We start from the raw sequence: 23809 nt of genomic DNA, 5'->3' as shown, positions 1-23809 counted from the left end.
CAGATTTGTAAACGACTGAAAAAATCCAAATTAAACTGATTTCTGATGCTTGCTTTAGAGGAAAGGTTTCACTCCTTTTCTGGAAACTACCCAAGGACAAAAAGAAAAAAAAAAATTATTGTCATTGTACAGGATTTATAGAGACTAAAGATGGGTCTAAACCAAAACCCTGCAAGAATACTTCAAACCTTGGGGATAACACACATCAGCACTACTTCTTACAGCAAAGAGTTAAACTCTAGCCCAAATATTTCCAGGGCAAGTTCACACTGAAAGCAGAAAAATAGATTTATCTACCAATTCAAAGACAAAATAATAAAAGATTGCTAAAGACAACCTAATTCTTTCTATACAGAGAAAGCAGTATTATATAACTTTTCACAGAGCTTTCCAGAAAGAGTTTAGTATCATTATGCCCATTTTACAAATGGTGCAATTATGGCATGAACAAGTATAGTAATCTATTAACAAGGGAATAGGACTTTCAGCTTTTCTGAGCAAAGTATGTTTGAACTAGTACTAAAAATTGAGGACATGTATCAAAACCTTAAGGGGAAAACATGCTTACAAGAACAGTATCTCACTGCAAGACAGAGGTGAAATTGATGAAATTCAGACTTCAAGTGATTAAAAAAATTTAAAAAGTTACCATATGGAATTTCTCAGGGAAGACACAGAAGCAACCTTTACTCTTCTTTGTAGTGGTAACTTGAAACATTATCCATTTTTCAAAGATCAGTTTAAACTGGAGAAGAGAAACACTGATGCTCACATGTGCACTTAGGATAAGGTAAAATAAAATTTGTCTATATACTTTAATGATATTCTTCCACTTTTAACTCGAGTCATCTCTAAACCTCTGACACCCAGAAATCTCCAACTGAAGAACAGCATGTCTTGTCGTCATTGACATATTGACATTAGACACCTTCAGCCAGAAAACCACAATATGCAGATGCATTACAGAATAAAGATGTCTGAATCACAAGAAATGTAACACTAACTTACCTGTAACAAGATATAAAAATCATTACCATCTTAGCTTAACAACCCAGTTTCCTCACACATAAGCTCTCTTAAAATTTCACTTGTTTTACCCTGTAAGACCAGTCAAAAAAGGTCTGAATATTACATTTCCAAAAATGTTTGTAATCACAAATTCCCCAAAGAATTACTCACTATTCAAGGAATACTTTTAAATTTGAACAAGTTGCACTGTGAATACCTCCTTTAAATGAAAAAAAAAAAAAAAATCACTTCTGTTTGATGATGGAGTCAAAACACAAACTTCCATAGCTCTTTTGCACTTCCAGCTCTGCCCATGATACTTTGACATTTTCTTTTCCAGAGGCTGGAAATGAGTCCGAGATATGCCTGCAGTACTTCATGGGCCTAATATCTGTAAATCAGGCCAGGATACTGAGAGAAAAAATAATAAATTCTTATGAATGTGAATTGTTCATCCTGCCCAGTCTATTTTTTTTTTCCTGAGGTATTGCTTCTCTGACTTTCAAGGGAATCACTGCGAGAACTTTACACACTGCATGGGTAGAAAGCTTCTTTGGGTGACCACTGTACTTCTCGCTAGTCCACTGCCAAGCAATCCCTGTAAAATTAAGAGTATGAACAGATTAATGTACAATATTTCTTTCCAGTCCAGTTACTGTTTTGAAGTTTCTTTGTATACTCCCTTGTAAATACACCTTGCCACCTGTAGAACTTAAAAAGTTTTAGAAATATTGGACTGACTTCTGAGAATCATTTTGTAGCTAGCAGCGTGTAACTGCAAGACACTTCTGTGAGGGAATGTGACTTCCAGAAGTCAGTCCAGTATTTAAAATTAGCCCATGTACTAATTATTTTAAATATGTATTCTGAAAACTAATGTTTTCTCTAACCAGTTTTACCATTTTTGCAAAAGAAAGAAAATTAAGCTTCACACAGCAAGTAAGTCCTCTAGTTTTACAACTGTTTTAATATTTCATTAAGCTGATATGAAATCTGTAGAAAAGTAAGGTCAGGATGATCTACAGATGAATCCTAAGAGAAATCTGTTTTAAATTCCTACCTTATTAATTGAAAGACACAATTACTGAGGTTCTGAACAAAATAGCCATTTCCGTAATTATCTAAATTCTAACATGATGGTTGTGCCTGGTTGAGCCCATATTCCCAGTTTCAACCAGCAAATTTACTGGAATCAATATTAGCTTCACAGATACAGAAGAAAATAGTAACTGACTGAAGCAGAGTTGTTTTGTGAAAGGATGCAAGCACTCGCAAGTTCTTCCAGATAGTGCCTACTTCTTTTTATTTCTAAATTTATTTTTTAAATGACTCTAATACTATCATAAAGACTGAGTGTTTTAGGTAAAGACTGTATTCATAAACTCGCTATTTTATGTAAGAAGTCTAAGTCTGAAGCACTTCAAAAACGTAACATGAACAATGAATAAAATTCACTTCAACTACGGTGCACAATGAACTAATGAAACTATTTCAAGTACACTATAGCAGTTGATTGTGTAGAAAGCAAGTATTGGTGCTATCCATGTATGCTTGAAAGCATTTTATATGTCCATCCACACAAAACCCAAAAAATTTGTTAAAACTGTAATCTGTCTCTCTTTATTTATAAAAGGTACAGCAAAATATTAATGAATTAAATGCATACAGTAGCTGTTCCTTTGTGGGAACTACATCTTATTTAGCAGGTGCCATTGTGTGTCAACCAGTACTGCAATCAAATGGCTCTCATAATCTTTTCATAATTAATGAAAACCCTCCAACATCTTGTCCCACTGCAGAGAGCTGAGGTTCAATAATTGGGATTCTGGAGGTAGAGATGATCTGGAGAAAAAGGAGTCCTATAGAAAAACACACTCAAAAATATTGAAAGCTTTTTAAGTATAATCTTTAAAAAAAACAGAAGATCTCTCTAAAACATATGCAGCAACCCTTTCCCTCCCCAGCTCTTCAACATGTAGAAAATAAAAGTCACATCTCTTAGCCAGCTGTGAGAAACTGGACAGCTCAAATTTCTGTTTCCACTTTGACTGTGCCCTTAAATTCCACTTCTAATCTTTGCAGCCACTCCTCCTCCTGCCATTCAAATCTATGCAGGCAGTGGGCAGCCTAGTCATCCTCTGAAGCTTATGGTGTGAGCTACTCACATGTTTCTTAGATCTAATCCAGTCTGGTCATTCATGTGTTACACACAGAGTAATGCTTTTCAGATTTAGCTGTATTTTAATTCAAGCAAGAATCAAACAAATCACTAGACTACCCTGGTTCCATGTCAAGGTCTTCCAAAATCTTATTTTGATTTGATTATTTTAAAAAATCTTGGCTCATGCTTGAAGGGAATTGAGAACTTCAGCAAGATTCATTACTCTGCTGCCTTCCAGCACTGTACAATGCTTCTACTGTGTTTTCAAAGATTAACGCTATATTCTCAGAGACACAGGTAAGCACTATCAACTGTATTTTCAGAGAAGGAAATAAAGATACAGAGTGGTGCCATTATAGTCTCAGACGATAACTCAGACCACCACATTCTAGACCCTTTTTTTTAACCACTGGACAGGTCTTGCCCACTGTAGCAACCCCCTGGGCTTGTTATGATTCCTTGCTCTGAATTTTAAGCGTGAACCAGTACCAGATAAGCTTTCACTGCACATATAAGACATAATAGGACACTGAACCTTTCTCTTAATTTAAAAACAAGTTAGTCTTCCATGTCAATCAGTTTCCCCTCTTGCAGTTTGTACATAGTAGCATCACACCTCTGCAGCATTAAAAGGTAGTTATAGACAAAACATCAGAGGAGGGGACTGTGATATAAAAAGATTAATGCACCTCAACAAAAGTAGATTTTCCTTTGCTGTCTCTCCTAATCACCTGTTTGGTACTGGCTCACACACAAAAAAATCTTTTTAAAAAATCCTCTCTGAATTTCCTTCTCTCATTGACCCTGCAGCAAAATTATGAGGGTTCGCTTATAACAACAGTGACAATTGCAGCAGAACACCATGATGTTATTGAGGATGATGAAAAGCCTGAGAGAATGTCCACAATGTATACCAAACACACCAGGCCATATTCTGAATTCTTTAGTCAACACTTACACAAGGAACAATCTGGGGCCACATCCCCTCTTTGCCCCATACGTTCTACGTTACACAAGAGCAAATGCATACATGAAATCATTCTGAATCCCTAGCAACTTTTATCTCTTCCCTGATATCAAAGATTGCATATGGCTGGCATAAGGCAATGGTGACTCAAGCCTCATGATCTTTACAGGGAGTTTTGCCTCAGAGACTACTAGCAGACACTGAAACAGAACTCAAAGATCTTGTTGAGTACAAACAGCACCGAAGTACAGGTAAATGAAGAAATTTACCACTTGAGATTTGCTCATGGCATTCCTTCCTATAAATTAGCTCATGGTTTAAAAAAAAAGCTAAAATTAAACTTGTCCACATGTGAAGAACATGGTGAGCTAGAATATTTCTGAACCAATGAATTGTGTGCACATCTGTGGCAACTGAGGTAGATTTTTCTTCTTGTTCCAAATATGTTCCAGCACATACTTATTTAGGTTCTCAGCAATGATGAACAAACTTGTATCTTCAGTCTCTTTCAAGGCAGGCATTTTGGCTAACTCTTTGACACAGGAAGTGCATTCTCTTCATCTCCAGGTTGCACAGGCTTGCTGCTTCCTCTTAATGTTAAAAACGAGTATCTCAGTCCTCCCACCATACTAAAGAAAAGAGAATGAACAGAGGTGTCAGAGATACCTGATGTTGTATATACCATTTTACAGGTAATTACCTAGCCTTCCAAAGGATTAAAGAATGCCAGCTACCATAAATTAGGAGTGCCTCAGAGCTATATAAGCCATCTGAGAAACTAGCCCTGAGCAGACAAAGATCAATTAGCAGTTACTCCAACAGATTCATACAAATGGACGGAACAATTCATCCAAGCACAAAAACTAACAACTGACAAGTTATAACTCATATTCAATGGGCACAACTCAGTCAGTGTTCTCACTTCCCTCACCACTTGGCTTTTATTTGCAATCCTCACAGCTCAGAACTGCTGCTCATAAAAAAAGAATGAACTCAATCCCACATAATAAAACTGCAGGCATGTTTCCATAGTTAAGAACCTACCACAGTAAGATTCAATATCTAAAACAGACAGGAAAAGACATAACTATTTGTCATGAACTTTACATTCTGAGGCTGTGCTTCCTCAGGCCAGTAGTTTCAAAACTGCATCACCCAAGTGGGAGAAATCAAACAGAACATAAAACTTTATCTCACTGAAAAATTTTCAGCTTTAACAAATAAAGGTTATTCAAGTTCCACTCACCAAATATTTAGCCCTATAAAGTTTAACACAGAGAATATATAATCTCCACCAATCAACATTCCAATGTAAGCGATAGATATATTCTGAAAGGAAACAAAAGCCATGCATTTACTGAGGTCAGTTTTCATCTCCAAGAATGTAAACTATATCAATTAATTTACTGTTTGAAGGAAATAGCTATATTCTGTTGCTGGCCACTCTAAAATCAGTATTTGAACTAGTTTCACAGGATGTCAGACTTATGGGTAATGTAACAGCAAAATAAAATCTTAAAATCAGTATGTTTTCTAAATGCACGCAATGCATGGAGAATGACTTCCTGGGGAAAAAAAAAAAAAAAAGATTAAAAAAACCCAGCTATTTGATATTAGGTAAAATGAAACTATGGCCACCTTCTGAAAATTTACTTCTTTTTAATCTTGGGAAGGCTCTTTTCAAATCCCATTTCTTAAAAGCAGGTTTTGGCTTCTCAAGCATAAAAAGTATGCTTTAAAGTTACAATAAAAGCTCTTTATTATTGCTTTAAAAGGGTTACCTCCTTACTTTGCCAACTAAATGTGCATTGAAAGCACTTGGCTCAAGTTCAAGGCAGCATAGTTTAATGTGAAAGATTCTACCTCTCACGTCGCCCCCATTAAGTTTTGGGAAGATGGTCCCCTATAGACAGAAGGAAAGCTATAGAACTGTGTGATCATTTTACCAACACTTTGTTGGTTTCAAATGTTTTAGCAGCTAGCCTGGACAATGACATAATTTCTATCAGCTTCTACTGGGGACTACTGCATCATAAAGTGCTTCTCAATTTTAAAGCTGTTCAAAATGTCTCAAAGATTACTATTGCTCGGAAAATAGAAATAGTGTTGCTCTATCTCAATGGTTCAATGCAGACATATAAAATTTAGAAGAACGCTTTCAGGGCCACAGAATGAAAACTACTAGATTAATCTTGACAGCTTTCAAAAAAAAAAACAACTGCAGAAAGAGAATTACCATCTTCCTTTTGCAAATTTTGCTATGCTGGAGCTATTGTTTTTCTTAATCACCCATGCAAGGGAGCACCTTGAGGCCTGTTATTCCTAGTCTAAGCTAGTTTGGATTCTGATAGTTGTTTGGCCCACAACTGCACGAGTTTTATATTTTGCTAAAACTCTTCCAGGTGACAGTACCTAATGAAATGTGGTTAAATGTACATCTTTTAATTAAAGTGGTTCAAGTTTATCTTGCAGAAAAATAAAACAATACTCACATTGCTTTCTAGAGTATACCTGAGCTTCAATGGAAGAAAACTAGGTCACTTTGTGGTGTGACCTTGTTTCGCAAAAGTAGTGTCTCACTATTAGCCCTCATTTTGAGTGTCCAGCTCAAAACATAATCAGGATCACTGCTGAGTCAACGCTCTTCCCTGTCTATTTGAGCATTCTCATCTCCCTCTTCTGCTCCGTAACCCACCTTGATGGCACCAACTACTGTTGTTGTGAGCGCGGAATTGTAATGGCTGCATAGGACAGTAGAATACATCAATAGAAACCTAAATAAAGGAGAAAATTTTATAAATTCCTCCCAGGGTGCTCAGAAGTTTAGCAACACTGAAACATTCAACATTTTCTGGATCACTATTTTGCTGGGATCTTCAATCCCACCTGCTCCACACCCTAAAAAAAAAAGATTCTGTGGATCTGTATTTTAAGTTAATGATGTGCATATACAGAGTACTCAAAATACACATTAAAATGTGCTGCTTGAGCTCTAGCAGAGTCATCCCTGTTCTCTGTGCTTCTTAAATGTCAGTATTTGAAGTTACCCCTTGGTTGGTGATGTGTGAAAGAGCAGAACAGGATCCAATTCATTTTTCTATTCTTCCTTTGACTCTGCAGGTCGAACAGGAACACAGCATTGTTTCATTACTTTTGAGTCTCCCACACTCTTACAGGTACTTTAAAGAACAAACACACTGAAACAATTCCTGTTCTAAAGGGCTTACATTCTATTAACTGCAAATAAGAAGTTAGATAATCCATCAGAGAGATACTAAGTACAGAAAGTAAAAAACTGAATCTCATGTTGTTGTCCACTGTGCTGCAAGGTCAACAACACAGATAGTACTGAAATGGCTGTTTACACTATTAGAAATAATTAAAAAACAAGACAGAAGCCTAGGGAAAAATATATTTTCTTTTAATTTTAACATAACTTATTGGTGAGTCTTACATCTCAGATTTGCAATTTGAAACACTATCATTAAAACTTCTTACTTGATTGCCCTGTGTCCTTACCCCAACAAGCAGGAAAGAATAAATTGAAAGACAAATAAAAAATTTGTCCAGTGCTGGAAATGTGTTGCCTATTAAAAGAAAATAAGAGAGAGTGAGAATTATGTGCTATATAATCAACTGTAAACACATATAAAATATAGCTAATATGAAAATGTGCAAAATCTCAAAATACATTTGATTCATATTATAATTACAAAACATTTGTATTAGTACTGGAAACAGTTGATGCATTTAACTTCAGAGACAACAGGATGACAGCACCAATGATACCTAGACACATTCTTGTAACATGTACAGCAGTGTAGATATAAAACTGCACGCCGCAAGCAATGAATGTAAATACAATACAGAGAATTTGTGTTTTTCTATTTTTTCATAGATACCAACACTGTGATTAATATTATACAGTAGTGTTGATATGAGACAGAGAGAATAAACAAATAAATAAATAATCTCCTTGCAATCTATTTCATACTATAGATTCATTCATGAACAGCTTTCAAGGTCCAAGCCTGCATTTTTGAGCTCAGAAGTAGATTAAATAAGCATTACTAAGGTCTCTCACCAATGAAGGTCAATGAAAAGGCTAAATCACGACTTTGAAGTCTGATCCTTAGTGATATGCAGCAAACAAACACACAGTGACACACAACAGTCACTAAGAAAGATGTCACAGATTCTTTTCATCTCTGTAACTCCAGGATATGCCTCATTTTAATCTGGTTAGTTTAAAGCTACCTGTATCAGCACAAAACTCAGGAAAGGCTGAACATACCCCTGAGGAGGAATAGGATAAAAGCTGTTAGTCCATGCTGAGCTGTGGCAAGCTGAGCCTCCACCACCTGATGTAACAGATTAGAGGGATCTCGGGCAGCTCTGCCCTGCTAGAATTGTGCTGGTGTTACAACAAATTGCAAAGTATTACAGAAGGACATTCTGGTGGTTCCTTTCTCTTCCACCGCATCATGTTTTGCTGTCCTCCTAGTCAGCCAACTGGTGAAGGAGAAGTGAATAACTGGGACACTCACAAACTGCAGTCTCTATGAGATGTGGTAGCTACCATTCCAGAACTAGCTAGAGGAGAAGCAGCAATCTCTCTATCACATGGACTCTGTACTGATATTTTGACTGGCAAAAGATACATGCTGTGCATTGTCTGTAATGGATCAAGGCAAAAAGCTCTGCCAGGGTAAAAGCAAGCCAACCTCCATGACCCAAAAATCTGCTAAATACAGGTGTTATCTACAACGTTTTGTTGACTTTTCATCAATATTTTTCCATTTTCTCCCTCTTTTCTCTGATTTAATCTCTGTGCATCACACTGACACTAGTTATCCACATAATTTAATGGGACTTTTAATATTAAGTGACCAGGCCACTGTGTATGCACAATAGGCACTATGCATTTCTCTGATATTTATTTATTCTTTTCAGGTAATTGGGCATTAAATTGTTTGTGCCAAATCAACATGTGAGCAAAACACACTCTACTTTTCCAATGCAATAAACCTAGCAACAAGGTAAACTTCCCTGTTCCGTTCTCCCAAAATGCCTCCAGCCCTGTCTGCTGGGAAGTTGAGGCAGTTGAAACCTTACATACAAACTTGGCTCCCACTACATCTGACAAGATGGGCATCAGCTGCATTCTCCTAAACTGGCACAAGGTCATGGTGAACTGACACCACAAGAAGAGATTTCACACTCAGAGCAGATCTAAATCCATCATTTTCAGGGAATGGCAATTTTTCCGCTTAAAGCAGACTTCTAAGAACACAATGACAAAATCATGTGAGTTCACAGCACAACAACACACAACAAAGGACACTGGAATGATTTATGACACCCCCAAGCTCTGTAACAATTTTCAATGGCAAATCTCAAACATTTCCAAAAAGGAATATGAATGTCTAGACTCATTTTACTGGTAAGAAAAAGGCAACTCAGCAAGTCTGTGAGGGAGCCAGAAAAACACAAACCTCCTGGTTTGATACTTTACATGCCAGGACATACTGACTACGGTATTATATTGTACTATGATTACCTATGGAGAGTCATGCTGTTGTTCTACGAGAATGTAGAATGTAGGTCACTAAACTAGACTGAGATGGAACAGGAATCTGTTATGTGCATCAGAATGAGAGAAGGACTAGAAATTGTCTGGTTTTGGTATTTGCAATCTCATTTTAGAGCATGTGGCAAATCATACACTGCAGCTGGAGTCTCAACCAATTGCTCTAGTCGAGAGTCCCCACTCACACACTAGTTCTTAAACAAAGATTCATATAAGGGATATCATATCATATCATATATCATATCATATCATGGCTTCTCCTTAGAGTGAATAATTACAAGTTCTTACCTGTAAAAGGCAAGCCCAAGTCACATATTTCAAATACTAGTCACTAACTAGAAAGTATCTCTTTAAAATCAAACATAAAAACCCACCCTACCCACAACTGAAAAAACCTAGTGAAACACCGTTACCAGTCTGAGATATGCAATATTGCTCCTTACCTGCTGAAAGTCTCCAGTAGAAAAGCTAAGAATTACTGTTGGAACCACCATGAAACAAGCATTATAGAAAAGCACACCGTATTTTCCCAACTCCTGTGAAAAATGAAATGGAATTACTAGCCATTTGGGCTAAAATTACTAAATACTACCCTGGCAATCCTTCTGACATTATTGTCAATGAGCAGACAAAATATAATACATTTCAATTTAAAATACAAACTTGAGATTGCTAGATTCAGTGTTTAGTACTGAGCTGAGTTTCCACTTAAGTCACTTTGTCTGTATGTTCAGCAGAATATTACTGCTCTACTACACCTTGAACAGTTTCTATAAAACACCAGCTAGTTAGAAACTTCCCAAGGCACCGTTCCAGAACTGCTTTGTGTTAAGACTCCACATAAGTCTCTGCCTGGCCAAGGGATTACGCATTCCATCTACTGTAAATCAACCACAAAAGCATATAGCAGGATGGCTCCTTAGGGCCAGCATAATAGGAAAATTAATGAAGTCTGACTCCTAGATGGAGCATCTTTAATCACTGGTAACTGATGTAACTTCAAGCAACTTGAGGGATGCCATATATCCTGTTGGTTAACTTGCTTGACACAAAGGCAGATTAGGGGAATGAAAAAGCAGCCTTCCCTTCCTCCAGATTCAGCCATGCTACTTAGCAAAGCTCTCCATCTTATCTCTTGCTTTAAAATGAAAACGTTATTTTGCAGAAAACTGTGAGATTGTTAAGTGCTGCTTATAAAGAAAAATACAGAGTCTGGATTTTATGTGACTCCTAAGATTATTAAAAGATATATATTTCCGCTGTACAGACTGAACCACAAAAGTCAGTGACAAAACCTCTATCCAGCATCTCCAAGACTGTTCTTTGCTATGGCTTGGTTATGTTTTCATGGCACTGTATTTGACGAGCAGCCTGCTCAATGTTTACATAAAGTATAATGTATCAAGGTATCACCTAATTCTTTGCCGTGACTGGGTTTGCTGTAGACTTGCTTTTAGATATACAAAAAATACATCAGTTGTGATTATTAACTCAAACTGGACAGGTCTCTGTTCCTACCCACAAGTTTATTTTACATAAACCTCACTTAAAATCTGTTTCTAGTCAAAAAGTTATCTTTCTTAGATATATACATCAAGTTTACAGGGAAACAATTTGCTTTTAGTTTGGATTTATTTTATTTTTTAGCCAAAAGGAACATTTTAAAGCCACTACAACCTCTGCCTAAAAGACTTGGGAGAAAATAAAATACACTGTTTATCTAAACTAGCCTGAGATACTAATAACAAGTTTTTCCCAGGCTGTTCTGTATTAATGACGTATATATCAACTGAATTATGAAAGCAAATGAAACTATTGAACAGCTCATAACTGTATGTTCATAAAGTCATATAGTAAGTAATACACTGTTACCATACTGTCATAATGTTAAATTAAACAATCACCCCACAATTACCTTTGGATCGATTTTCTGCTTTGTGTAAACTCCATTTGCAGCTGTGAAGATATCATTTAGCAACACAAAGGTGTAGCCCTCCAGATTAAAAGACAGATCAGACCTGAGAAAGAAATATAATATTGTAAATAAGCAAACAGTATACAATGCACTGCATTACCTTGTTTACCTAGAGAAATAACATAAACGAGGAAATGCAAATCCTGAGAATTCCAGCAAGTCATAGGTTTTGCTTTAAGTCTTCTCTGCAAGTCGAATTACCTTATATTTCTCGAGTCACAGGACCATCACAAATAAGTCATCAGAGAGTTCCCAGTACTCAGTGCGGAAGTGGCAGGAAACGTTCAGTTTTCATTCTTTGAAAAATTCCATCTGTCTCAATCCTGACAACCTGTCCAATTATTACTGAGTATACTTATCTATTTCTTTTTACACAAAAAGTATCTAGGAAATAGTCTGACTACTTGTGTTTTATAGTCAGACCAGACATATTGTCATCCTTTCTGTTTTGACTAGTTACCTTATGGATACAGGGCAATTAATTTAATAGGACATGGCTCTATCTGAGTCACATTACATGGAAATTATTTACCTTCATGCATAGCAAAGTCAAGAAACAAAAAATAACATTACATTTCCAGTTAAGTAAAGGAATATTCAAACAGAAAGAAAACAGAAGGGACCAGCATAAAAGTGCTTTGTGAACTTCATCTCACATTTGAACTTGTTTAAAGTGATTAAAGAAACAGACATTGCCTACCTCAAAACAATATTTGACAACCAAAAAGTCAGTCTTTCTGTCCAGAACAAGAGCATATTTTTCTAAGATTAAAACACACTGATACTATGAAATAAAAGCAGCATTCCTCACACAGTTTTAGCTTGCTTCACTTATGATCCTATAAACATGGAAAACTTAGGAGTGGGAAAAAGAACCACCCAAATACTTCCAGCTGGAGTTAAATTCTTCCCTTTGTATTTATGTAACTCCCAATGATGTCAGTAGAGAGATTTTCCAAATCAACAACCCAGAGTAACTCATCTCAACTTAGGTTTACTTGGCACTTAACAAGGAAAAAATCTTCCTGTTGTCCCTCCTCTCACATCATGACTTCATATAACAAATGAAAACCTTACCCAGCTGCTATGAAAGCCCCAAGAATGATGGCAAATACGCTGACTATAATACTCAGTGGGTATCGTTTCCTGTAGACAAAAATTAAGACAGTTCACATTTTCATTATTTGTAGAGGAGATTAAATGGCTGTCTGCCTGAGAAGTTTCAAAGCAATTAGCAATCACAGAACATTTAACAGGAGGGCACAGTCTCGATAACCTTACAGAAGCCATGTGATTCACCATGTGCCACGCTGTCAGACCTTGGCCCTGAGAACCGAGATTGAAAAAGCATTGTGAGCAGTCTGCTACTAGATAATCTTTAAAGCAAAGATTAAAGGTTTAAGGTAACAGCTCTGAAACAAACTGTAATTTACTGGGTATTGGTATTCATAATGGACACATTTCAGTGTATTCCAGTAATCCAATGCATTTTTTCATCTCACCTTTCTTGGGGAAGATGCCCTATAGCACACTAGCTTGGTTATTTTTCAAATTGATACTTAGTCTGAAGTCAAATTGAAACATTGTACATGAAGGGGAAAGCATGGAAGTTTACCATATTCTTCACTACACCTACACCAGCACTCGACGGAGTAGGGAAAAGCATACCATAAAACTATTCTGTTTCTTATACCTGTATTACTTTACTTAGAAATACCTTAAGTACTTATTTTTGCACCATACAGCAATGTGCCTTTCAGACATTCCCCTAGTATTCTCCCCACCTCTGAGATGGCCTGTGAGAAATATACAATACTCTTGGAGGAATCTTGTGTGTCAAAGGAGCACAGCTGTGGACCACTGTCCCAACAACAAAGCTGTATGTAGTCTCTAGATATGTTAGGCTTTGATTATGACTCTCAACAGTAACAACCCAGACCTTGACTGCTTTTCAAATCCTGAGGTAAGCCAGCATAAATTCTCTAGAGTCCTTTCATTTCCAGCCCTGAGGAAATACACTGCAGCAGTCTGTACAAATACAGTGTTTTGCTCTTAAACTTCCCTTAGGTTAGGATGTTGCTTGCACTCATACACCATATTGCTGTAGTCTAGCTGAGAACTGATGACAACCTAACTCACAATTTCCTCACTTGCTTGTGGGAGTCCTCAGGCAAACAGAAGAAGACAGCAAGTTCTGCTTTCCCTGTGAGAACTTACAACGAGAAAATAATCCTGGAGCATCCCCAAATGTGAATCACATTGATCAACTGCTGCTTCATCTGAAAAGAGATGACAGTCTACTTGGAGCTTTTCTGAAAAGCTTTTCCCCTGATCATCACTCTCATGTTGCCTAGGTTCAGCTTTTCCCCTTATGACCTCACCTCAAGCAAGCACAAGCTATCTGGATGGAACTATGACAGTGACAAAGTATGATGTATTTATATTCCTGCTCTTCCAAGATAGTACAACTGAAACTAGTGATCCCAAGCTGCAATAGCATACACTTCTTAATTTCTCATTAAAAATAGCAGAGGTATCTATAATTACGGAGTTTTCTGATCTGACAGCACACTGGTAGATACCATTTTGCTTCATTAAACTGGTATGGTTTTGGACTTGACCCAGAAAACTACTCTACACAAGCAGACTGACATACTATCATCACTGTTTTGGACATACGGATCTCCCTGTTTGAAGCAGTTTGCAGTTTAGGGGCCTCCGAGATGAGACACAAACCATAACCGCTAAAAGTGAGTTGTGCTCTGCTTACCTTATCCCTGTGCAACAGGCAAGACAATGAGCTGTATAAATGAAAGCAAGCTGATTTTTTTTTCCTGTATTCACTAAAATGCAGGTATCTATGTCTTCAAAAAAAGCTACATAAAACCACTTTCTTTGCTTTTCTCTATTTGTCAGTAAAAAGCACTCATTCAATATTCTGATGAGATGTCACAAGTAATCCATTTGATATGATCTAAAATAAAGGTATTTTAAATGAAAAAAAAAAAAAAAAAATGATCACCCAAGTATGATGATTTCCAGCAGTAAAGTAAGTGGAATGGTAAACTTCCTGAGCACTGTAAACATCGGCAAACTGTCAAAAAAAAAAAAAATAAAATCCAGGCATAGTGTCAGATTAACAGCATTTTTATGTCCTAATTCTTACCTAATTTTAGTAACCAGAAGATGAAACCATTAGTCCAGCAATAAGCAACCAAAACAAATTCCCAGCCACCTGGCATATTTAAAAAAAAGTCAGTCTGACACTACAGGCAGATTAGACAACCAAATCTTTGAAAAATAATCAGATATGCAACTGGCTACCTTCTAAAATGTTCCTCTGCATCAGTGAAATGGAATATAAAAGCTATTTTCCCTATGGAATAATTCTTTCTGCAGAATTCATGGGTAGGTAAAAATTATTTCTGTTCTAAACTTAGAGAACACATAATTAACCTGTCTCCAAAAACATGTAACAGAAATAAAATACAAAGCAAACATACTTAGTAAACAAGTTGTACTTTAAAAAAAGTAAAATAAATCCACAAGAAAAAAATCACAGAAAGTACAAGAAACATGAAAGGTGGGACCAGCTGCAACTACCAAACAAACAGTTACTTTTGAACAACATACTGTTGGTCTACATCAAGTAATGCAGTTGGAAACCTTTTTTTTGATTAATTTGAGATTACACTTCTGTCTGACAGCATGGCCATATGGACCAATTAATCCTCTGTTTAAGATAACTATTAGCAACTGCATTCATGAATTATACAAATCCTAACACACAGTTTAATCAGTTTACAACAGACATTTTGAAGTTATGCATAGGATCATCTATACCTTACTGACAACCCAAACAAGGTGGAAAATTCCATAATGTAAACAAATGTCACATAATGTAACAAAACACAACACACCAAAATGTTAATGGTAGAAACACTGCAGCCATTCTTACTTTTCTGTTACCAAAATTATTTATTAACAGTAAATCTAAAAGAGGTATGTCAGCCACAGGAGGAGGAGCCCGTGCACTGATGTTTAAAATAACCTACTGAACTTTTTATTTTAAAATTACACTTAAGGATATGGAAAAGAAGAACCCATAAATCAGACTTTTATAGGATTGAAACTACTTCCATATTCACAATGGCTCAAGTGCTACTAGGGACAGTACTGCCAAAGTCCTTATGTCTGCCTGAACAGTCACTTCAGTGAAACAACTTCTGAATGCATACAACAAAGAGTTGCAGAATCAGGCATCTAATGCTGCTAGTCAGAGAAAACTAATTCTATAAATAAAACCAAATGTAACCAAATTAAAGGAAATATATTTTCTCTCCCAGCATCTGTCTCAAAGTTACAAAATGCTGAAAACCTGCAAAATTCTCCATTTTGGTTTAGCTTACTGTCAAATCCTCAGGAACCTGTAATAACATACAAGAAACCATCGCAATGGTAGTGCTGTATCCTCCAATCCTGGTGCAGTCATCATGCTTCTGCACTCCTCTTCCACAGAAAATTTGGTCATCCAATCTACTGCAGCAGGTCCTCTATGTAACTTACACCTTTTTAACACTAGCATGGAAGAAATTCTCATGGATCTATGCTTACAGGCACAGAGGAGCCAGCAAGCCCTTCAGCAATCTCCCCACAACCTGCTTTTGGCGCTCAGCAGGGCTAAGCCATGGCCACCACCCCACTACACAGCAGCTTCTCTATCTCTTGGCAATAACCTGCACTGACATCACGAATCTTTCCTTTATTCTTCTTCCTTCAAAAATATCTTTCTTTCAGCTTTCAAACTCTCTGGTTAGGACTCCCAGGAAAAGCTGGACACTTGGGTGTGAGGGGAAAGTGAAAGCACTTTCATTGTCACAGTGGAGTATTGTGATTTTCTGTCAGTACAGGCCTGGCTAAGCCCCCCTTAAATAAGGAATCACAGAACTTGTAAAGAGATCAAATGTTTGGCTAAGAACTTCATAACAGTATCAGGGGTTTAGACAGACAGACAGACATCACATGCATTTAAGGCCCTAAGCAATGCTCTTTAGTGTTTATTTTTTACCCCCCCCCCAAAAGGGTAAAATCCAAGCAGTCTACTTATAATTTCCATTTACTATACCTGAGTTTGCTGGTACTTGATAATCCACTTATGTGGTTTCCAACATAAATCAGAGGCAGAGGAAACAACTGTGATAAAATTAAAAGCACAACTCAGATTATTATGTTTTGAAGCACTGTTGAGAAACTTTACTTGATAGAATTTTATAACTATAATATCAGATATATTTTTAGCAAGAAAGATGGTTTTTAAAAAAAAACAAAACTATGCTGCAAACTGATCTGAAGCTCCCACTTATGTGATCATTCACGACCCCAGCTTCACTGATTTCATTAGAAGAGTTGCAATCTACCTCTAATGAGACTCAGACTCCATTTAGAGTAAATGTTAATCAGTTTTATTTTAATTACTATAACCCTCAGATTAATAGCCACTCTAACATTTGAATTTTAGGTGTAAAAGTAGTATTAATAACAGTAGCTAAATAAGCAAGAGAACAGATGCAATAAAAAAATGAATAAATTGTATGTATGCTGTGCTTCTCCAGGTACTCCGCATATACTAGTATGTCTGGAAGATACACCATTTTAGATCTACCCAACAAATTATGCTATGTGAGATACTAGAAATGAAAGGTAATGAAACTTTACCTTTACCTTTTCCAGCTTCTAGCATTATGAGACTGACTCGCACAGAAACATATGGGCCCTAACACAATACAGAGAAACAATAACAGAACTTCAGAGCCTTAAGAAAACGTACAAGAAGTCAGGGATCCCCACACAATATTCAGCTGCAGTTCAAAGGTATTAACTCTCCCACTACAGAAAAACTGCAGAAGATTAAAACCAGCCAAAGTAATCAATGGGGACAAAGGTGGTGTGTACATCTAGTCCCATTCACTATCAGTCAAATGGAGCTGAAATGGCAGAAAGACAAAACAGATCCTCTATCCTAACATGTAACAGCTGCTGTTGTTGTGCTTATACATGCTTCAGAAGACATTGTGTTTGTTGGAGGCTATGCCCTCTCAAAGCACTGTGTGCTGAAAAAGTATACAGAGGAGTGGGCTGCATCTTATCTATGTTAAAAATTTTGCATTTCTTTTACAGCAAAGAGGAGAGAGGAGAATTGTGCAGTAAAAGTTAACTAAAGTTAGCTTTTAAGTGAAAATAACAGTGAAAGTAAATAGGACTATAAAGCAAACAGAAGTGTAAGTATATTCAGCCTGTCAACATAAGTTTGCAAAATTTTGTAATGCTCTCTCTTTTATTTAGAAAAATTTGTTTTATTTCATTCATAGAATAAAAACAGAGCTGACATTACATTCTCTTTCCTCTGAAATTCATCTATTGTAAAGACAAAATTGCAACATCCAGCACAACATCAGAGATCAGTGAAACATTTACTTAAAAGGTTGAAGAACTCCAAAGCTTTGTCACTAAAATAACCACTTTGCTAGTTTAAAACTCTATCTGAAAGCACTGAGGACATAAACCAGTCCAGGAGTGAAAAGCAATCTTAGAGTCAATGAAAGGAAAAGTTGTCAAAAGGATAAAGAGCTGGTCAAAGGGTGCTTTGAAAAGTAAAGAAATGAACAATGAGCAATCCAGCTGACTGTGACTAGTCAAATCCAGCACTACAGCAATATGCAAGTCCTGAATGCTGCAGCGCTGACTGCTTCCACCATATCCAGGAAAGTCTTCCAAAGGATAGATATTATTTAGACCAAAAAAAATGGGTGCTGTATTTTTTAATGCCTTTGTACTAAAAGTGAAGGCAACAGCAAACAGGGAGAGTAGTGAGAGTGCGAGAGGCGGAGAGAAGAAACTTCTTGAGGTCTCAACAAGTTGTTTGTACGTGGAACTCAGAACTACCCCCTGAGAAACCTTCTTTCATATTTTGGATTTTTATATGAAGAAATGCTAATGATTTCAACATGCATTAAGAATAAACAGCATTCACCAATGGGTGTGAGACATTCATAGTAAACCTCATACTGATGGCAAGACAAGATGCTGCAACCAAGTTGCTGGCCTGAAAAGCTATGATATCTGAGCCCTGTAGCAGAGCTGGGAGCTAACTCTATCTCTGAGCAAACACTGACCAATACCCTGCAACAAGTCAGAGATACAAAGGCTTATGCATCAAGGTAAAGCTCCAGCAACATTGCAGACTTTTGCATCCATGTCCAAAGATCACTGCTGTAGTCATTTCAAATCCTAGTTCCCAATCTGAGATAATAAAAGTTCCTCTCATATTTTCTCAGTTCTGTCTCTTTAGACTACACACACTTAAGGTCTGTATGCTGCAGCTAGCCCCTACCTACAGTGTTTTCAGTGGGCATTATTTCAGCCCCTTTTAGTCAACTGTTGTTTACATTTTTGGTCTATCACCTATTCTTTTCCTACTGTTTTATCACATGTCCTACTTCCAAGCAGCCTTTCTCCCTTCATGTTGTAATCAAAATTATTTCTTAAACACAGATCTCCCACTGACCCCACAGGGAGCTGTATACATCCAGAAAAATACTTCAGGTATCTGAAAGAGTTCATCCAGCTGTATGAACGTACAGCACCCTTTCCCACGTACTGCATAACAAATTGGCACCACATTTCTCTGCAAACAAAAGGCCAAAATATTGCAGTGAAAATAAAATTATCAAATCCAATATTAAATGAAACAAAGATACAAATAATCACATTTGACAAATGCAAACTTTTCCTGTTTGTCTTTTGTATCTTGTCTCCATAAGAAAGAATGCCACTGTAAGAGATAACATTTTCCTATTAATATCAGGACTTATGTAACCCTTACCTTCACAGGTATACTTTTGTCAAAATCGGGGAAGTGAACAATCTTATTTAGTTTTGACACATACAAGATAAGTATGGTGGCTGCCATCTAAACAAAAAGAAAAAACGAGAAGTTATGTAAGAGCAAAATTGTAATATATGAATGAAAGAACTGCTTCAAAGACAAAATCTTTATATGCACTTGACAAATGCTAGGTATTATGTATTTCTTTCAAAGAACAGCACAGCACGCAATTAATAAACTGGAATAACTTTATTGTTATCAATTTTGCCAGCTATTTATTTAAAAGCACAGTATAGGCATATGCTTTACTAGCTTGAAAAAATTACCAGCACCCTGTGAAACAACGCATGCTGAGAAGGAGCTGAGAAAATAGAACAGGACACAATTCCAGAATAATCATGATGTTTTCACTCAGAGTGCTGTTTAGTCTGCAGAATCACTCTCACAGCTTTTTTGATAATGCGAGACAGGAGTTGTGCACCAATCAGTCTGTTGACAACATGAAGAAGAAATAATAAAGATATGGACAGAATGAAGAATACCTGAGCAATCACACATCATAAGAGTTAACACTGGCCCCAGGGAGGAAAAAAAATGTTAGGGTTTTTTCTTATACAAAAATACAATAATTGACTATCTAGAGTATGGGCTGGAGTCGGGTTCTGCAGACTAAAACAGACTAAAATGAGGATTATATGCATTTTACAAAGTGTTCAGGGAAATCTTGGAAGGATCAGTCAGCACAAAATGGAAATGCCATTGAGTCTTAAGTTCAGCAAAGAAACAAAGCATATCATTGCCCTTAACATGAATTGTTGCCACATTTTCTAGTCTTTGGCTTCCACTGAAACGTGATGTGTGTTTTCTTGAGCAGTCTGGATGTGTGAAACTCTCTCTCCCTTTCAAACAGCAAAGACTTTACAAGACATTTTACTCTCTTCAGCATCAAACAGCAGAGAAGTCAGACTTGCAGTACCCTGTTCTCACCTCTTCCTCACTACCCCTTAGCTTGTAACCCTGGCTTAAGCAAATCCTCTCTTTTAAATGTATTTGCCTAAACAACACTTGCTTCAGGGCTCCATCTTTCCTAGCCATCTCTCCGCAATCACACATTCTTTACAGATTATGTACACAAACATTTGAATTTTGATTTTACTATGATACCTACTAACAACAAGAAATAACAAAAAACATATTTCTGCTGCAGTACTGCAAATTGCCCACAGGCAAATAAAGCAACAAAGAACCAAAATTGTGTGGTAGTCCTACTGGAAAACTGATTGGAACAGGGGGAGAGATTTATGAAGAAATACATATTTGTCTACAAATAGGGGCGATATCTCTGCATATAACCCACAAAAGCTCAAGGACTCTTACAGGATCTATGCACTTGCTAGACCAAATCTTGACAGTTTTGAAGGCCAGATCTCTTAATTACTGAACTCTGCAAGGGGAAATAAATGGCATTTCCAGTACTTTACATGACTTTTCCCAGGCAATAGTTTTGACATAAGCTGAAACTTCCTTGATCTCACTAAAACATATCACTCATCCTTACAGTGTATCTAATCTAGAAGACAAGCAGTGTGGTATAACAGATTTCCCCCCCTAAAATATATCTCTATGTTACCATTAGTTTAACTTACAAAATGAGGAGTACATTTAGTATGCTTTACTTGTGAACATACCTGTCCAATTCCAAGAAACATTGGTGATGGGAAGCTGAAAAACATAAACAGATAAATTTAACACTGAGGAAAGGAAAAACAAAAGGGTTTAAATTTAGCACCATAGTCAACAACTGAACATGTGGATGACTGGCCTGTCTTTCAGAAAAGCTCAGGAACTGCTACACTTATTGGAGTCCTAGTATTTTATTTCTGTGGCAAAACACAAGCTGCATCCAAATAATGTAGCAATCAATTCTAAACTGCTAATTGTTTTGGGAATATTTGTAAGTGAAGGTAACACACTTGGAGAACTCTTAATAATGCATTACTTTTTGAGCAAACTTGGAAGCTTACCTCCACAGCCCAAACACACTAGCAATATGTTTTTGTGAAAAGAAAGTACCTAGGTAAATGTTGTAGAAACATATACTGCCTGCTAAAACAGCTAAATTCCTACCATATCCCTTCAATTAGCTTTAGCTGAAAGGATGGATACTTGAACATTAAGAAAGCAGAAACTTTAGCAGGACATCCAAAGAGCCTGAGTGCCTCCATTTTTTCCCCTAAATCTACCTCAAGTTAAAACCAGTAAAGGTGTGGCAGTAACTGCTAATTTTCCATATGCATATTGAAATACAGAAAAATAAGTTATTTATGATGGATGGCTGCTTTATGCCATATTGCAGCAGTGTCTGGAGCCTCTCTGTCCAAAAGCCTTAGGTCCCTGAATGTGACAGTTCCTGCTGCCTCTGAAGAGTCACACATTTTGCTGGACTGCACTGTCAGGGATGGTCACACAGAAAACTGTATCCAGGGTCTCTAAATAAAACCCATTTAATTCTCTGTGCATATCTGCACTAACAAATGCCTAAGGAGGGTCCACACTCTCAACAAGCTTTGTAATTTTCTGTTATTAGTGCCTTGAGGTTGTGGCTATTTATCTACAGAAGCCTCCAGGAACTTAGTGTGCAAGAAATGTACATCTCCAACAAGCACTACTGGGATGGGAACAGAGTATTAGCAAAAGAAATAAACACTCTGAACTGCATCTGGAAGGCCATAAGGATACTGGAGTCCTAACACAGATAAGGGGTTAGGAACCACCAGTAGCAAAAGTGATTTCAGGAAACGGGGGGGGGGGGGGGGGGGGGGGGGGGGGGGGGGGGGGGGGCAGAGGATAAGAGGAGAAGAAACAGGACTTCCATTTATAATTATGCAACACCTAAACTGTGTTTTGGTTTGTACTTACAGCTACACCACACATAAATATGGAGACTCATCTGTACGACACAGATTTCTCCAGGCATTTTTGATCTGCATAGCCCCAAACATTTCCATCAATGCTGTAAACTCTTCGTACAAAATTTAGGCTTACTGATGGTCATGCTGTCCTTGACTATCTTTCGCGGATGTGCTAGACATATGCCAGGGAGCTGCAGACTGTATGATGAAAACCACTATGGAACAAAATCTCAGCTTGCCTCATGTATCATTTCTGGAAGATGCTATATACAGCTGTTATGTGTTCAAAGAGCACTGAAAAGCACAGCTAGTTTTGCTTTTAAGTTTTTTTCTTCCATTCTGGTTTTTTTTTTCCTTTTCTGTTTTTAGTTCATGAGCTAAAACCCAACAAAACCAGAGCAAAACCTTTTAAGTAAAGCACATTACCAGTGAGATCACACCTACAGGACGACAATTCCATACAGGGTGCCCCATCAAGTCAAAGACATAGTTCTTCAGTGTTTTTATCATTAAGGGATTTTTCTGACGTTCACTTTTCATTTTCAGCTCCCTCAGGAAACAAAGGTGCTTGCAGGAAGATAAGATTTTTCGGGAGGCACAGTGGGGCAAACTATTTCCCTGAAGGGTCTGATCTGGTCTGACCAGCAAGACACCGGGCTCGACACTGGGAATAACAGAAAGCCTTCGAGGAAAAGACTGTCATACTTCAAAAATATGCCTGCCAAGGACTCCACTGTCAGGCGGTGTTGCGGAAGTGGTGCGTACTAGGCATAAATGGGGTCTGAAAGTGCAGAAAACGACCCGAGTCTCAGCACACTCCCCGACATCTCCGGTGCACCAGCGGATTGCCCCGAGACCCGAGCTGCACCAACGCCCCCCGAGTTATGTCAACGGTAATGAAAACGCTTCCCCGACGGGCGATGCGGCCCCGCTCCGCCTCGGGAGCGGGGTACAACCTGCCCTCGCCAGGGAAAAGCGGCAGCGCCGGCAGCCCGCGGGATGGCCGGGCCGGGACACAGCCGGGGCAGGCCCCGCCGCCACCTCCGCCGTGGCCTGCGGCCCGGCCCGCGCCGCCGGCCCTCACCTGTAGGCGCTGAGCAGGGCCTTGTTGACCAGCACGATGAGGAAGGAGCACGCCCCGTAGAAGAGAGCTGAGAGCACCCTGGGCAGCGCCGAGGGCGCAGCGGCGCCCGCCGCCTCCCCCGCGGCCTGCCCGGCGCTCATGGCGGCGAGGAGCGGCGGCTGCGAGGAGCGGCGGCGGCGGCGGCGGCGGCGGGCCAGGCCCTACGGCGGCCTGCACGAGTGCGGCCG

At 38.0% G+C, this 23809-nt stretch overlaps 2 protein-coding genes across 8 annotated transcripts in view; both read right to left on the bottom strand.

Moving 5' to 3' along the window:
• HSD17B3 (hydroxysteroid 17-beta dehydrogenase 3) overlaps nt 1-1236 on the bottom strand; it is a 27173-nt gene extending 25937 nt beyond the window's left edge. Inside the window, exon 1 of the mRNA XM_074813583.1 lies at nt 1180-1236. Within this exon, the coding sequence (XP_074669684.1) occupies nt 1180 (1 nt within the window). The 5' untranslated portion in view covers nt 1181-1236. The remainder of the gene's footprint in view (nt 1-1179) is intronic.
• Nucleotides 781-23809, bottom strand: SLC35D2 (solute carrier family 35 member D2). Of its 7 annotated transcripts, XR_012621801.1 has the most exons (14): nt 23583-23685; nt 21275-21308; nt 19913-20075; nt 19584-19670; nt 16827-16894; nt 14724-14795; nt 12779-12847; nt 11642-11744; nt 10170-10262; nt 7656-7723; nt 6832-6910; nt 5383-5465; nt 4596-4765; nt 781-1606 (listed from the first exon to the last, which is right to left on the bottom strand). XR_012621801.1 is itself a non-coding variant. In XM_074813582.1 (12 exons), exons 1-12 carry the CDS (start codon nt 23720-23722, stop codon nt 4663-4665), a joined length of 999 nt encoding a protein of 332 aa, XP_074669683.1. In that variant the 5' UTR covers nt 23723-23809; the 3' UTR covers nt 2603-4662. The 7 variants fall into 7 exon arrangements, 1 of the variants encoding a protein (XP_074669683.1); XR_012621796.1 differs by lacking the exon at nt 19913-20075 and having other exon boundaries at nt 23583-23809; XR_012621797.1 differs by lacking the exon at nt 19913-20075 and having other exon boundaries at nt 781-1228; nt 23583-23809.

This window comes from Strix aluco, chromosome Z (assembly GCF_031877795.1).
Source record: "Strix aluco isolate bStrAlu1 chromosome Z, bStrAlu1.hap1, whole genome shotgun sequence".
NCBI classification, from domain to species: Eukaryota; Metazoa; Chordata; class Aves; order Strigiformes; family Strigidae; genus Strix; species Strix aluco.
The sequence above is the reverse complement of the archived record's forward strand: the minus strand, read 5'-3'. Positions and strand labels throughout refer to the sequence as shown.

Bases quoted from the DNA above. Each gene is read 5' to 3' on its own strand.
- SLC35D2 (XM_074813582.1), bottom strand. From the start codon at position 23,722: ATGAGCGCCGGGCAGGCCGCGGGGGAGGCGGCGGGCGCCGCTGCGCCC. The intron at 10,263-11,641 runs GTAATTGTGGGG...CATTTTTCACAG, and splicing joins AGCAGAAAATCGATCCAAAG to GAGTTGGGAAAATACGGTGT. The intron at 5,466-6,831 runs GTGGGTTACGGA...GTTTCCTTTCAG, and splicing joins CAGTAGTTGGTGCCATCAAG to AATATATCTATCGCTTACAT.